At 51.0% G+C, this 16,827-nt stretch overlaps 1 protein-coding gene across 2 annotated transcripts in view; it reads right to left on the bottom strand.

Moving 5' to 3' along the window:
• Positions 1–16,827, bottom strand: part of iqgap1 (IQ motif containing GTPase activating protein 1) — a 164,216-nt gene that overhangs the window by 103,475 nt on the left and 43,914 nt on the right. For both annotated transcript variants that reach the window (XM_072492698.1, XM_072492699.1), the window contains 6 exons: positions 10,392–10,548; positions 9,892–9,969; positions 7,349–7,425; positions 3,935–4,002; positions 1,762–1,875; positions 83–261 (listed from right to left, as the gene is read on the bottom strand). In XM_072492698.1, the coding sequence (XP_072348799.1) occupies positions 83–261; positions 1,762–1,875; positions 3,935–4,002; positions 7,349–7,425; positions 9,892–9,969; positions 10,392–10,548 (673 nt within the window). The remainder of the gene's footprint in view (positions 1–82; positions 262–1,761; positions 1,876–3,934; positions 4,003–7,348; positions 7,426–9,891; positions 9,970–10,391; positions 10,549–16,827) is intronic.

Raw genomic sequence — 16,827 nt, 5'->3', positions numbered from 1 at the left:
ACAAGACCATATCGTTCCCACATGATGAATCACGCACGTCCACCTCCTCTTATACGGCCACAGTTGCTTTATCGATGCCCACCTTATTCCTGGCGTTTGTCATTTTCTCTCGTTTTGCTGCACTCAGCGTGTTCTGATACTGCTGGTTCTGTGCTGAATCCAAGTTCACCAGCATGGCATTGGGGTTCTTCATCGCTGTCAGTGTCTCTGCTGGAACGCCCTTCTCTACGGCATCATTAATGGCAATGACGGCAGCGTGCACTGAGGGCAAGGCAGGACAGACACATCTCAATTAGCAGAATATCAAGCCTTTAGAAAACTGAATCTGGGGCGAGATTCTCCGGAAATGGCGTGGTGTCCGCCGACTGGCGCCCAAAATGGCGCAAATCAGTCGGGCATCGCGCTGCCCCAAAAGTGCGGAGTGCTCCGCATCTTGGGGGAGCAGAGCCCCAACCTTAAGGGGCTAGGCCCGCGCCGGACGAATTTCCGCCCCGCCAGCTGGCGGAAAAGGCCTTTGGTGCCCCGCCAGCTGGCGCGGAAATGACATCTCCGGGCGGCGCATGCGCGGGAGCGTTAGCAGTCGCTGACGGCATTCCCGTGCATGCGCAGTGGAGGGAGTCTCTTCCGCCTCCGCCATGGTGGAGACCGTGGCGAAGGCGGAAGGGAAAGAGTGCCCCCACGGCACAGGCCCGCCCGCGGATCGGTGGGCCCCAAACCAGGGCCAGGCCACCGTGGGGGCACCCCCCGGGGCCAGATCGCCCCGCGCCCCCCCCAGGACCCCGGAGCCCGCCCGCACCGCCTTGTCCCGCCGGTAAGGTAGGTGGTTTAATCTACGCCGGCGGGACAGGCATTTTAGCGGCGGGACTTCGGCCCATTTGGGCCGGAGAATCGCGGGGGGGGGGGGCGGGCCGCCAACCGGCGCGGCGCGATTCCCGCCCCCGCCGAATATCCGGTGCCGGAGAATTCGGCAACTGTCGGGGGCGGGATTCATGCCAGCCCCCGGCGATTCTCCGACCCAGCGGGGGGTCGGAGAATCTCGCCCCTGATCTTTGTCTCCGTTCAATTTATCCTGTACACTTACTATCCTGGTTTTAAGATTTTAATCCTAGTTGTCATATCCCTCCAGGGTCTTATCCTGTCCCTATCTGTGTGACCGTCTACAGCTTCTGATATATCGGTGCTCCTCCAATTCCGGTCTCTTGAATATCCCTGATTTACATTTCTCCAGCCCGAGTGCCTTCTGCTGCCTGAACTCTTGAGCTCTGAAATGTCCCCCCTTCAATCTCTCTGCCTTTTTCTTCTCCTCTAATATGCCCCTTCAGTCAACCTCTTTAACTGAGCTTTCGGTCACTCGTCCTGACATCTCTTGATGTGGCTTGGTGCCAAATGTGATTAATTCACACACCTGCGAATCACCTTGGGACCTTTTGTCATTGCGAAAGGTGTTAAATCTTTCTGAGCATAGTTCCACAGACCTCACCGAGGGGCCAGTTTTTGTGGGAGAGCCTGAACAGGGAGTGTGTTGTAGGAAACATCAATCCTGTCCTCAGCCAATATCAACACAGACCTCCCCCCGGTGCGAGTGGAAGCTTCGTCACCAGGAGCAATGACCTAATTTGAACCCCTACCCAGTCTGAGGGTGGTCTCACTATTTGCTGGAGGTTCACTATTGCTCTGGCTGTGAGTGTGAAGCACTCTCGACAACAGACTAAAAATACAACAGACCCCAACCCTCAGGATCTGAACTTCGAAGTTACTCACAGGCAGCTTCATCCACCGATAGTTCGTTGGCCAGAATTCCCCCGATCTTACTGAACGCAGGCATCTGAATCCCGTACTTCTCCAGCTCCTTCTTCATGTTGTTAATCTCCTCCTCTGGAACCGACAGGGTAACAAACAGGTGTTAGGGACTACGCTGGACAGTGCCCTCGCCCTCTCTAACCCATCCAGCCCCCTGCCTTCTTGCCCCCTTCCTGGACTCTGCTGGAGCCCCTGTCCCTTGTCTACTCTTTCCCCCATCCCAGCCCCCACTCTCTCGCCAATTCTCCCTCCCTATCACCGTCACCCAAATGGAGGAGAGTTGAGTAAATGGGAAGTTCACGGGCAAACTGCCTTGATGCTGGACGCAGTGATGCAAGTGGACTCGAAAGACAAACTTTGCTCCCGGTTTCACCCACCACAGGGTAGCCCCTCCCTCAAGAGAAAGTTATGATCGAAAATTCACTCAACCCCCTCATTCCCGAAATTGGCTGTTTGGAATATTCCCAGCGGCCTGAATAGCAGGACTGCCTTTCCAGGTTGTGCAACTGCTGGGAGGGAGGGTAAGATTTTATAAACAGGCTCATTAATTTATCATTTCATGGGTTTATATAAAGTCAGCTACAAAAGGTTTCAGGAACCTCAAAGTCTCCACTTTGTCACTTGTTGTGTTTGGCTGGGTTGCAGTGACTCTATACACAACTCCAACAATCAGACTGATTGGCTCTGGTACAAGTTTTGAAATTGCACTCAGACTTGGCGTTTAATAAATGTTATCTGCATTTTGCACCTTTGCTGCCGGACTCGAGCCAGACTCAATTAAGGGCCGTGCACTGGGAATAACTGATTAGACAGCAGACTGGTCAACTACCCGAACAGACTGCGCTCGCTTGGAAAAGGAACCAGGTTATTTACTTGGTTCCTCGTTTGAAGACGCCGGCACTTGTTGCCCGAAGTCTGCTGCTGGGCTTTTTATGAATCGTCTCGTGTGGGTGAGTTAGTGTGGAGGATAGGGAGACAAGCCAGATACCATCTCCTCCCCACTCCCATTGTGAAGCTTCCCTACTTTCCATCAAAGCCACTGTACAACCGGCCTGGCTGGATTTTCTCTTCCCACAGCAAGGGCCCAACAGCTCAATCTTATCACCCACCCAGCTTCATACCCAATGGTCGGAAAGCACTGAAACTTCAGATTGGAGGGAGGCCCATCATCCCATCTTACCTGTTCACCTCGTGCTATCCTATCTACCTACTCTCTCCTCGCCTCCTGATGTCTGGGTCCAAGTTAGCCTCAGTTGCCTGCAGGTCAGAGGGAGCGCCGGGAACATTATCAACTGGGTCTCCATTGGTTGAGGAGTAAAGGGTGTCCTGGAAGAGCAGAGGGTACTTCCCCGTTCCTCTCGGAATAGTGCCAGGCAAGGGGGCATTGGTTTAACATCTCATTTGAAAGGTGGCATCTCTGGCAGTGCAGCACTCGCTCAGTAGTGACCCTCTGACAGTGCAGCACTCCCTCAGTACTGACCCTCTGACAGTGCGGCACTCCCTCAGTACTGACTCTCGGTCAGTGCGGCACTCCCTCAGTACTGACCCTCTGACAGCGCGGCACTCCCTCAGCACTGACCCTCTGACACTGCAGCACTCCCTCAGTACTGACTCTCGGTCAGTGCGGCACTCCCTCAGTACTGACCCTCTGACAGCGCGGCACTCCCTCAGCACTGACCCTCTGACACTGCAGCACTCCCTCAGTACTGACCCTCTGACAGTGCAGCACTCCCTCAGTACCGACCCTCTGACAGTGCGGCACTCCCTCAGTACTGACCCTCTGACAGTGCAGCACTCCCTCAGCACTGCACTGGGTTTTTATGATTAGGTTTCTGGAACGTTCGCGGCGCTGAGGACCAGGGTTCGATCCCGGCTCTGGGTCACTGTCCGTGTGGAGTTTGCACATTCTCCCCGTGTCTGCGTGGGTCTCACCCCCACAACTCAAAGATGTACAGGGTAGTTGAATTGGCCACACTAAATAGCCCCTTAATTGGAAAACAAAAATGAATTGGGTACACAAATTTTTTTTTTTTAAAGTTTCTGCAATGAAGTTTGACAGGCAACCTTCTGACTCCGAGATAAGTGTGTTTGCATGGAGTCTGCGAAAGCCGTGATAAAACCGAACCAACCTCACCTGTGAATGCAACTTTCCCATACAGATCTTGAATCTGTGGGGCCAATCCCAGTTTAAAGAGGTACAAACTGCCAAAGGAATGAAGAGGGTACATTAGCGAAGATCAGTGCACAGTCCGGTTGCCAGTCACATCACCCTACCCGGCCTTCCCCATCTCTCTCGGTTCATGGTCACCTGCTGGCCTCAGTACCATGCACATCTACCCATGATGCCTTTGGGGCGGGCAGGGAGGGGTGGGAGGCATGGGTAGGTACCCGGACTCCTATTCCATCCCTGGTAGCAGAGCACATGGTCAATTGGATGGCCCTGCACTGGTCTCCTGAACAGCACATCCGAGTGTCTGAGGGGCTTTCCTCCGGGCTTGGTCCAGCCTCACTGGGGTCTTGGGTGGGTTTGTGCCAGATGAGAAAGGTGAGCCAGGGACACTTTTGGGTTTGGAGAGAGAGGCCTCCACCAGCGACTGAACCTGGACGGAATATGACCTGGAGAGATTACACAAAACAGGGCAATGTCCTCTGGAACTTAGAGAGTGAAGGGTGATTTGATGAAAATGTTCATGATATTAAACAGAACTGAGAGAGTCGATACAAAGAAACTAATTCCACCGATTGGGGAATCTCTGAGACACCGTCGGAAAGTTACAAACCCTTCAGGAGTGACCTCCCATTGTCTATAAAGTTGAGCCCATGCAAAACTCTGCCACCCTCCATCGTAACTTGCTCCAAGCCTCTTTCACCCGTAACCCCTGCGTTTGTTGACCTACACCGACTCCCGGCTATACGAAACCTCAATTTTCAAATTGCCAATCTGGTTTTCCAATCCCTCCATGGTCTCCACCCTTCCCCATCTCTGTAACCTCCTCCAGCCCCACAATTCTCTGTGATATCCGCAGTGTTATGGCCGTAGTGCAGATGCACACAGAACATCTCGTTCTTTGACTCGTAAGATAATTTATTAACAAGATCAACAAGTGGAAAGATAACGAACAAACTATAATACAAATGGTAACTGATAATTGAATTCTCCTGGAGCTACTTCTAATGCGACTGTCCTCTCACATGAGTCACTCCCAACTGCCGGATCCCTCCAGTCACCTGGTGGATCTCTATCGCCACCTGCTGGCCGGAGGTCGTAACGACAACTATATACATTGATAGATCAATATATACATTAATGTGTACATGCATATCACCACACACACTTCTCTATTTCTGGCCTCTGGGGCCATCCTTGATTTTACTCTCCCCATCATTGGCGGCTGTGCCTTCATGTGCCTGGGCCCTAAGCTCTGGAACTCCCTCCCTAAACCTCCTCCGCTTCTCTCGCTCGGTCTTCTGCTCGAAGATGTTCCTTTAAACTATCTCTTTGACCGTACTCTTGGTTGCCAGGTCTAACATCTCCTTATGTGCCTCACTGCCAGTCTCTGTTGGATAATTCTCCTGTGAAGCTCTTTGGGATATTTTACTACGTATGAATGAAAGTTGTCGTGTCCGATGAAGCCTCCCTCAGAAGACCGGGCAAGAGAGCCCCAGTGAGTGGGGGAATAGGAATGTCACAACAACAGTCAGGGACAACAGTCCATGTTTGGCATTGGCACAGCTCTTGGCCAAATGCTGTCCTTGGTGTAACCCCATCGGCCAGACGATTAACAGCCATTTGAATAATCAGCCTGGTATTTCCTGATCTGAACCATGTGGCCTGTGTCAGGAATAGCTGCAGCACTGGGAGACGGTTAGCCCCAGTACAGGAAATGACTGGATGAGGACACTGTTCCTTTTATACGCTGACTCATTACGTCAGCAGCAGCTGAACACAGAGATTCCCCGCTTTACGATTCAAAACAGTCTCAATGGGTGCCTTCAGGATCGGGGGCTCGGTTCAGACAAGCGCCCGCCCTCCCCCAGCAGCTTCCCAACCTTTCCAATTGTCGTGGGACCTCCTCTATTGAAGGCAGTGAGACAGCACCGTCCCTGTGGACATTGCTGCTGTAACTCTGTTCCTGCCTCCCTGCCCCCCTTTCCTCCCTGCCTTGATTAAACAGTGCTGCCTGTTCCTCATGGGGAAGCGGGTCTGGGCTGAGTGTTGGAGGGACTGCAACCAGCCTCGGTACCCAGGGTTAGAGATGGGTACCAGTGCCAGCTGTCAGTGCGAAGCACTGGACAGCAACAGTGGAGACTGGGCTCGGGTCTGATGCTCCCCTGGTTGAGCAGTTGGTTGCGACCCTTTAGGTTAACATCTGCTCCATCACTGACAGATGTTTTTTTTAAAAAAATATTTTTTTATTCTCCTCCTTTTTCACATTTTCTCCCAAATTTACAGCCAACAATCAACAATAATCAGTAACGAATGTAATGTCAATCCCCATATCAGTAACAACGATCCCATCCTCCCACCAAAACCCGGACATTGGCCCGCATGTTCACAAAAACAAATAAAAAAAAGGAATCAGGAATCACCCATAGTCACCATTAACACATAGTCTCCCAGGCCCCAACCCCCCTAATGTTCGATGTGATCCAATTCTCGAAAGTGCATAATGAATAACGCCCATGAATTGTAGAACCCCTCCATTCTTCCCCTCAGGTCAAATTTGACCTTTTCAAGAGTTAGGAATTCCAGCAGGTCCCCCCGCCACGCCAGGGCACAGGGTGGAGAGATTGATCTCCACCCTAACAGGATCTGCCTTCGGGCGATCAACGAGGCGAAGGCTACAACATCTGCCTCCGCGCCCGTTTCCAACCCCGGCTGGTCCGATACCCCGAATATGGCCTCCCGGGGCCCGGGCCCAGTTTCACATGCACCACTTTAGAGATTACCCTAAACCCCTCCTTCCAGTAATCCTCCAACTTTGGACAGGATCAAAACATATAGACGTGGTTTGCGGGGCCCCCCGGCAACGTTCACACACATCTTCTACCCCCTCAAAGAGCCGGCTCATCCTCGCCCTTGTAAGGTGCGCTCTGTACACCACCTTCCGCCATACCAGCCCCAACCTCGCACACGAGTTGGAGGCATTCACCCTCCGGAGCACCTCACAACAGGATCCCTCCTCCATACCCTCTCCCAGCTCTTCCTCCCACTTTGCCTTGATCCCTTCTAGTGGTGCCTTCTCCTCTTCCAAAATAGCCCCGTAAACCACCGATACTACCCCCTTCTCCGGTCCCCCTGTCGTCAGCACCTCCTCCAGCAATGTGCAAGTCGGCTCTACTGGGAAACTCTGTATCTCCTTTCTGGCAAAGTCTCGAACCTGCATGTATCTAAATATTTCCCCCTGCTCCAGCCCATACTTCGCTCCCAGCTCCTTCAATCCCGCAAAACGACCCCCAAGAAATAAATCTTTTAGTGTCCAAATTCCTTTCTCCACTGACAGATGTTTAACCATTGACACGCATGGTTCACATGCAGAGTCTATACCTGAGAGCGTGGATACAGTAAATACATCGTGGCATGTTCTTACGGTCATAGATGTCTGTGGTTTCAGGGTAAAAGATCTATATAAAAAGAAACATGTCATTAGCTAATAAAACACTACATTGAGCCTGGCCGATTGGCTAGTTTAATACCCCACGTGGACATTTCCCTGTCACTCTTAAGAGTATAAACAATTTCGAATGTAAACCAGTGGAGCAATTCAACTCTAACTGACCTCACCCAGTGTTTACCTAATTCTGCTGTCCTTGTAAAACGGTTTATGTTGCATGAATCATAGAATCGGAAGGAGGCCATTCGGCCCATCGAGTCTGCACCAACCACCTCAAAGAACACCCTACCTGGGCCATGACCCACCACATCCCGAAACCCCACCTAACCTTTTGAACATTGAGGGGCAATTTAGCACGGTCAACCCACCTGACCTGCACACCTTTGGAATGTGGGAGGAAACCGGAGCACCCGGAGGAAACCCACGCAGACACTGGGAGAAGGTGCACTGTCGGGGGTTAATGAGCAGATCTTCTGTAGAGTGTTTACTTTTTGCTTCACACTAACCTCTAATTCTGGTAATGCTTTTTGAATTACACTCTGTTTACCCCTCCTGTTATTATCAAACCTTGTGCCGTCTAGTGCACCTTCAGCAATGCAACGGGTCCTCAGAAATGTTTCTATGCTCTGTCTCCAACATGACTGTCATAAGATCTACATTTTGATATAAGACGCTAAAACTAGCTTAAAATCTTAATTTTAATATAGAATTATATAGGGGTTGGTTTAGCACAGTGGGCTAAACAGCTGGCTTGTAAAGCGTAACAAGGCCTGCAGCGCGGATTCAATTCCCGTACCAGCCTCCCCGAACAGGCGGCGGAATGTGGCGACTGGGGGCTTTTCACAGTAACTTCATTTGAAGCCTACTTGTGACAATAAGCTATTTTCATTTTTCATTTCAATTTACGGTGCAGGAGGCCGCCAATCGGCCCATTGAGTCTGCAGCAGCCCTTGGAAAAGGCACCCTACTTAAGCCCACACCTCCACCCTATCCTCGTAACCGAGTAACGCCACCTAACCTTTTTTAAAATAATAATAATTATTTATTGTCACAAGTGGGCTTCAATGAAGTTACTGTGAAAAGCCCCTAGTCACCACATTCCGGCGCCTGTTCGGGGAGGCCGGTACGGGAATTGAACCCGCGCTGCTGGCATTGTTCTGCATTACAAGCCAGCTGTTTAGCCCACCATGCTAAACCAGCCCCAGTTTTGGACACCAAGGGCAATTTTTTATCATGGCCAATCTACCTAACCTGCACATCATTCGGGACTTGTGGGAGGAAACCGGAGCACCCGGAGGAAACTCACGCAGACACGGGGAGAACGTGCAGACTCCGCACAGTCAGTGACCCAAGCTGGGAATCGAACCTGGGACTCTGGAGGTGTGAAGCAACAGTGCTAACCACTGTGCCACCGTGCTGCCCAACGGCGCTAACGTTCTGAGTCTGGATGACCAAGAGGTATTCTGTTTTTGTTTCGGATTCCACCATCCGCAGTAATTAGCTTTTAGCTTGTCTCGGAGTTAAGTAAGGTACAAGAGGTTGTGAAATGTCTGATTCAGGACAGCGAAATTACAGTTTGGTATCAGGTATTTAAGTTGTACATGAATGGTATTGTTTACTGAAAGGCGGCAACTTGTGAAGCTTGTTCCAGACACAGGAGCCAATTACCAAAGTAGAAATAACAGGATACACACACATATGCACACAGAAACCCAGAGAATGGCAGCCAACGCTATAAGAGACGCAACACTCCCAACTTTCACTGAACTTAGTCACAGCCACTAAGCACGAAATGCAATTGGAGTTACAGCCACTCCGGCAAGGTGGGAAAGTGCAGAGTAATAAGAGGGTGTTGATGTAGGACGGGGAATGCATCAAGCTTGGGAGTGATGCCCTGCGGTCAAATAGCCTGCTGGTACTTGGGTGAGAAATAGGGAGGAAATCAATAACGTCTCTCATCCCAATCACCAGTTACTTGAGAGGAGAAAAATACGCATATCTTAAATCAGACTAAGAAACCTTCTTTTGATTTCAAATCCTACGACGCTCCATTTAACTAGCTGGCTTAAAAATTAAGCTGCTGCCTGTTTTTTGAGGGTGAATTGTGACGGCTGGGCTGTGGCCAAGGTTAATGTGGTCTGATGGAATTCCAGATTTCAGGGCGTGGAGCAAATGCCAGAGAAGGAAGTTTCCATGAATATTATTCTGGGAGAAAAAAAAGACAAGAGGGCAAGAAAACAGGAAGAGGTTCGGAACAAAAATTCCGTCAGTGTTGGATGTCTGGAATTAAAGCAGAAAATATTGGAAACCCCAACATCAGTAAAAGGAAGAGGCAGGTTGAAAGTTTTGTATTTTTACCGCACAGCCCTCTCCATATCTTCTGCTTTTTTTTGCTCAGGCGCTGACAGAGTTTTGTCCGTTCATTTGCACGGCAGGGCAGCTGTGCTTCCCATGACTGAATAAAACAGACCCTTACCTTAGGCAGCCCAATGTTTGACATCGCGTTAAACCACTGGATGGTGTTGTCCGTGTGACGGAAATGGAGCCCGGTTGCCTGTTCAATGAAAAAAGGCGAAGGGAAATTTTATTCTTCTTCAACTGGCCGGAGCACTAATTCACACAAGGCAGAAAATGACTGGTTTTGTCCCAGGTCTGGGCTGCCGACAACCTGAAAGCAGGCCTTTGGCCCAACTGGTCCATGCCAGCATTTGTGCTCCGCATGGCCCCTCCCTCCCACCCCTCTTTGTCTCACCCAGTCAGTATTTCCTTCCCTTCCTTTCTCCCTCGTGTGTTTATCCAGCTTCCCTTTAAACGTATCGACAATATTCACCTCAACCACTCCCTGTGGTAGCGAGTTCCACGTGCTCACCATTCACCGGATAAAGAAGTTATTCCTGAATCCCACGCCCCCCCCCCCTCACACAAACCCCCCCAACCCTGGGGTCCCGAGCATGTGAGTCACGTCAAGACGATTACCCTGTATCTGGTTTGTTCACAGTCGTAGATCTTTTTGAGCGAGACCACCTTCGGGCTGAAGAAGTTGCCGAGTTTCGCAAGATAGACTCCATTTCTCAGGCCTTCTTCCAGCTCAGTTGTTGGAGGTAGTTCCTCATCCAAACATGCTTCCATCCAGCTGAAACACAAAGGCAAAGAGCGTTACTGAACCAAGGAATCCCAGAGTGAAGGGTCAAGGCCCATACAGCACGGGAGTACAAAGGGCCAGTGACTCAGTGATGTCAAGCTTGATACTCAAAACGTCTTCAGATGGACTTCCATCTTGGGTGGGCCCGGTTCGGAGTGGGGTTGGGTGAGGCGGAGTCGGAGGGGGGGATGGAGGTGTAAGCCTCCAGTAAGAATTGTGACATGGAATGTCCGTGGGTTACTCAGGGAGTACGCTGCGCCTTGTATTCACCAGCGGAGGCCATTGCCTGAGGCCTCGCCCCGCTATTCTCAGCCCCTGACTGGCCGAACTCCCAATGGCACCGGTCCCCGTTTCATGCGGGAAACTGGATTCCCCGCCCCGTCGCCGAACGCGATTTCAGCGTCCAGAGAGTGCAGAGAATCCAGCCCATCTTATCCTCCTCCAAAATCTTCCCATAAATCACTGAGATGACCCTCTCCCCCTCCAACCCGATCACCGACAACACCCCCTCCAACAACGAGGGGGGTGGTGCCACCTGAAAGGTCGGACAGAGCTTTTTCACAAAATCCCGCACTTGCATGTCCCCGAAACCCTCCCCTCGAGCCACCCCAAACTTCGCCCCCTACTCCTCCAGACTCCCAAACTGTCCGCTAGGAACAGATCCTTTATTTCCACCACCCTTTGTTCCTCCCATCCCCGAAACCTCGCATCCACCCTCCCAGGCTCAAACCCATGGTTCCCCCAAATCGGCATCAACTTTGACCCCGCCCGTGGGCAGCACAGTGGCACAGTGGTTAGCATTGCTGCCTACGGCGCTGAGGTCCCAGGTTCGATCCCGGCTCTGGGCCATTGTCTGTGTGGAGTTTGCACATTCTCCCCGTGTCTGCGTGGGTTTCGCCCCCACAACCCAAAGGTGTGCAGGGTAGGTGGATTGACCACACTAAATTGCCCCTTAATTGGAAAAAATAATTGGGTACTCTAAACCTATTTTAAAAAATGTTGACCCCCCTCCTCAACTTAAAGTGCTGCCGAAACTGCCTCCATATTTTCAGCATGGCCACCAACATCGGGCTCCCCGAATACTTTCCCGGGGCAAAGGGAGGCGGTGCCTTTGCCAACACCTGCAGCCCCGATCCTTTACAAAAACCTGCCTCCATCTTCACTCACAAAGCCTCCGTCTCCCTACTCCAGCCCCCACCTTGTCAGCGTTCACTGTCCAGTGGTAGGATAACAAGTTCGGAAGGGCTAAGCCCCCCGACTGTCGCCCTCACTGGTGCACCGTCCTCCTAAGCCTTGCTACCGTACCTGCCCAAACACACACACACAACAAAATCAGCCTCTCCACCCCCATAAAAAACAGTCGGCAAAAGGACCAATAGGCACTGAAACAAGAATAAAAACCACGGCAAGATGTTCACCTTAACCGCCTGCACCCGAGCTGCCAACGATTGGGGAAGGCCATCAAACCTCAGCAAACCCATGAAATTCAACTTACAGAGCCAACCCCAGTCCCGATCCACCTGCACTCCCAGATACCTAAAGTGGGTTGTTGCCATCCGAAACGGCAAACTCTCCCCCGCCCCCCCCCCCCCCCCCACCCCAACACTCACCTTTCCCCCCAAATTGTAGCCTTGAAAAAGCCCCAAAGCTCCTAAGCAGTCCCATTATATCCCCCACTGATGAGCCTGGATTGGAGCTATACAACAGCAGATGGTCCGTGTACAGGGGCACCCGATGCTCCACCGCCCCCACCCCCCTCCATTTAGGCAAGGCCTCTATTGCCAGCGCGAACGGAAGGGGGGACATGGGTCACCCCTGCCTCGTTCCCCTGTGCAGAGGAAAGTACACTGAATTCATCCCGTTTGTACATCGGGTCCTCACGCAACAGTTTCACCCAAGCCACAAACTTAGGCCCATCCCAAACCTCTCTGACACCGCAAACAAATGGCTCCACTCCACACGTTCAAACGCCTTCTCTGCATCCACCACCACCTCCAACTCTACTGCTGGAGAAAGCACCACGTTCAACAGAGGACACACATTAGACTGTCTGCCCTTCATGGACCCAGTCTGCTCTTCCCCAATAACCTTTGAGAGACACTCCTCCAACCGAAGCACCAATACCTTTGCCAGAATCTTGGTAATCCACCACATTCGATAACGATATTGGCCTGTCCGGCCCACCCTCGGCTGGGACCTTATCCGTATTCAGCAGCAGAGGAATGGATAACCTGTCCCGTAGTCTCCGGCAGTAACCCCCTTGCTACCGCGTCCTCGAACACCTCCACCAGCAGCGGCGCCAACTTATCCAGAAACTTCTTATAAGGGCGGCACGGTGGCGCAGTGGTTAGCGCTGCTGCCTCACACCACCGAGGACCCGGGTTCGATCCCGGCCCTGGGTCACTGTCCGTGTGGAGCTTGCACATTCTCCCCGTGTCTGCGTGGGTCTCACCCCCACAACCCAAAGAGATGTGCCGGGAGGGGGATTGACCCTTAATTGGAAAGAAATAATTGGATACTCTTTTTCTAAAAAATTTAGATTACCCAATTATTTTTTCCAATTAAGGGGCAATTTAGCGTGGCCAATCCACCTAGCCTGCACATCTTTGGGTTGTGGGGGCGAAACACACGCAGACACGGGGAGAATGTGCGAACTCCACACGGACAGTGACCCAGAGCCGGGATCGAACCTGGGACCTCAGTGCCGCGAAGCAGCAGTGCTAACCACTAGGCCACCGTGCTGCCCTAATAATTGGATACTCTAAATTTATTTTTAAAAATTTTTTTTTTAATTCTGAAAGCAAGATGTTTAGACACATTTTGACAAGCACGGAATGGAGTTAGTCAAATCAAGAAGGTCATCGGGTCAAATGTCTGGCCTCTGGGATTGGGAATACACAACAACAACAAAAAATCAGCAAGGGGAGGGATTCAGTGCCTAAACGCCCCCATCCCAACTCCAGCGACACCCTTGTGTGAGTGCTGTTGTGTAGGCTTTGGCTTTGAGGAGGATTGGGCTTGGCTGTTGATGCTGTCACATTCCCCCCATGGTTGAAAGTCCTCCACTCACATCTGCAGAGCTGCTGTCGTGTGTTTGGAGGGACCCAGGATCACCGTCAGGAAACCCCCAGGGAAGGAGCAATAAGGAGATGTTAGGGATGTGTTGCGTGTCTGTGTACTGTCTCTGCTGATCAGACGCATTCCCCGCAGACACTGCATCGCCGATTTACAAGATAATTAAGCTCATTAGTAGCTCTGCTGTTCAAGTGTTAGTAAAGCACAAGGATAGGCAGAGTCTCATGGAGGATTTGGTCTCACCATTCAGGATATGACAAGGCCAGCATTTTGCTAATCATCCCTTTTGGGGACAGTTTAGCTCACTTGGCTGGACCGCTGGTCTGTGATGCAGGGCCAGGCCAGCAACGGCTGAGGTTATTCACGAACACCCCAACTGCTCAACCTTGGCCCTCGCCTGAGGTGTGGTGACCCTCAGGTTAAATCACCGCCAGTCTGTAGTCTCCCCCAAAGGGGAAATCAGCCTATGGTCAATGGGTAGCACAGTGGTTAGCACTATGGCTTCACAGCACCAGGGTCCCAGGTTCGATTCCTGGCTTGGGTCACTGTCTGTGCGGAGTCTGCACGTCCTCCTCGTGTGTGCGTGGGTTTCCTCCGGGTGCTCCAGTTTCCTCCCACAAGTCCCCAAAGACGTGCTTGTTAGGTGAATTGGACATTCTGAATTCTCCCTCAGTGTACCCGAACAGGTGGCCGGAATGTGGCGACTAGGGGATTTTCACAGTAATGTCATTGCAGTGTTAATGTAAGCCTACTTGTGACACTAATGATTATTATCTGGGCCTATGGTGACTCCATTCTCCCCGTGTCTGCGTGGGTCTCACCCCCACAACCCAAAAGATGTGCAGGCTAGGTGCATTGGCCACGCTAAATTGCCCCTAAATTAGAAAAAAATAATTGGATACTTTAAATGTATTTATTTTTAAATGGAGAAAGGTGGTGCTCGTGTTTCCCGGACTGTGAAAGGCTGCGATGTAAGAATGAACCTCGAGGGAGTCTCCGACCTTATTTGTTGACAGGTACCAAAGGGATTTTGAGAAGTGAGCACAGCATCATCTTCTGTTTGTGTTTGTTCTACAGTACTGGCCATAGTTCAGTTAATTATTAGGGTATCATTAGTCTTAGGTAAGTATTTATTAACTACCAGAAACGACATATGTAAGTACAATAAAGGTCAAAGCTTGGAGCTCTTTCCATGCTTACTTCTACACATGGCTCTGTCCAACACCATACTGACCACTAGGTGTGGGTATTGTCCCCTCTTACATCACTATGTGGGTGGTACTGTACTACAGTGCAGAAGGAGGCCATTTGGCCCATCGAGTCTGTACCGACCCTCCTAAAGGAACATCTGACCAAGCCCACTCCCCCCGCCCTCTCCCTGTAACCCCACCTAACCTGCACATCTTTGGACACTAAGGGGAAATTTAGCATGGCCAATCGACCTAACCTGTGGGAGGAAACCGGAGCACCCGGAGGAAACCCACGCAGACACGGGAAGAACGTGCAAACTCCACACAGAGTCATCCGAGGCCGGAATCAATCCCGGGTCCCTGGCGCTGTGGGGCAACAGCGCTAAGCACTGTGCCACCCATTAACCCTACATGTGCCAAGCCTTGACACAACAAATTCTCAGTGCAGAGATACTGGGGCCTTCACAAGATCATCCCGGGCAGCACGGCAGCGCAGTGGGTTAGCACAGCTGTCTCACTGCGCTGAGGTCCCAGGTTCGATCCTGGCTCTGGGTCACTGTCCGTGTGGAGTTTGCATATTCTCCCCGTGTCTGCGTGAGTTTCGCCCCCACAACCCAAAGATGTGCAGGGTAGGTGGATTGGCCACGTTAAAATGAAATGAAAAAAAAATGGCCCTTAATTAGAAAATGCCCCTTAATTAGAAAAAATGAATTGGGTACTCTAAATTTTCAAAAAAAAGACCAATCCAGTTTGACAAAGTGCTGGAAACATACAGCAGGATAGTGCACGTTTGAAAATGGGGAGCAAAATTAGCCTCCTCCTTGAAGATGCTCCTTAAACCTCTACCCGTGTTGCCTGTGCTAATATCTCCTTGTAGGAAGTATAAATAGCTGCTTTTCTTTGTCGTTAACGAAATGCCACAAAATCAGGGCTTTGGAAGGTGTTCATAATTACAGGGACAAAAAAAGCAGACATATTCTTACTGACAAATCAGTCAGTGAGAGTTCAGTCTGATCACAGGGAGTGGTTTGATAACAAGCTGCTCTCTGTCAGTTAAACAGCAGCAAAACCAGTCTGACAAGCCTCCTAATAACATCAATTATTCCTCACTGCACTGTCAACTCAGCTTGCCAGTGACCTTTATCCAGCCTGTACACACCGGGAGAGAATGGCAACCGGTCTCCCAGCTCTGATCATAGCTTCCTGGTTTGGGGTGTGTGTGTTTTGTGTCTTTATCTGAACGAGTCTGGAATATAAAGGTGCAGAAGTTACATTGCAGCTGTATAGAGTTAGACTCCCTCTGGGGTAACTGCATTTCAGTCTGGGCAATACACCTTATGCAGGGTATATTGGCCTTAGGGGGTCCATGACAGATTCACCAGGATATCATTGGGACTGAAGGGTTAAATGAGAACAGGTTGATTCGACTCAGTTTATATAGAATATAGCAGATTAAGGAGTGGTCCAATTGACGTCTTTAAGATGATTGAAGGTCAATAGAGAGAAACTATTTCCTCTGGTTGCGGGGAGCCCGGGCAAAGACACAGGGCCCGTGGAGGGGTGATGTCAGGGAATTTGACACCAAGACCAGTGGAAGGATTTCAGAACTGAGATTGCTAGATTATTGATGGGCACGGGTACTAAGGTTTCTGGGAATGAAGGCAGTTAGACAGAGTTCAGATTCAGATCAACCGTTCGCTTTGGGCGGGTTTGGCGACAAGAGCGGAAAGTATCGCGAGAAGGACAAAGTTGAGACTCATATTGACATAAGAGCAGGATGCGATCGCCCCCTCCCCGAGTCAGTGGTGGGCCGCAATTCCCGCCGTTCAACATCGGCAACTTCATTGTAATAAATTAGTGGATCATTATTGGGCCCTTATGCTGCAATCATACCCCCACATCAAAAATGCGTCCTTGGGGGTGGCACGGTGGTGCAGTGGTTAGCACTGCTGCCTCACGGCGCCGAGGACCAGGGTTCGATCCCAGTTCACTGCCCATGTGGAGT

The sequence above is a fragment of the Scyliorhinus torazame genome, chromosome 30 (genome assembly GCF_047496885.1).
Source record: "Scyliorhinus torazame isolate Kashiwa2021f chromosome 30, sScyTor2.1, whole genome shotgun sequence".
Classification (NCBI taxonomy): domain Eukaryota; kingdom Metazoa; phylum Chordata; class Chondrichthyes; order Carcharhiniformes; family Scyliorhinidae; genus Scyliorhinus; species Scyliorhinus torazame.
The sequence above is the reverse complement of the archived record's forward strand: the minus strand, read 5'-3'. Positions and strand labels throughout refer to the sequence as shown.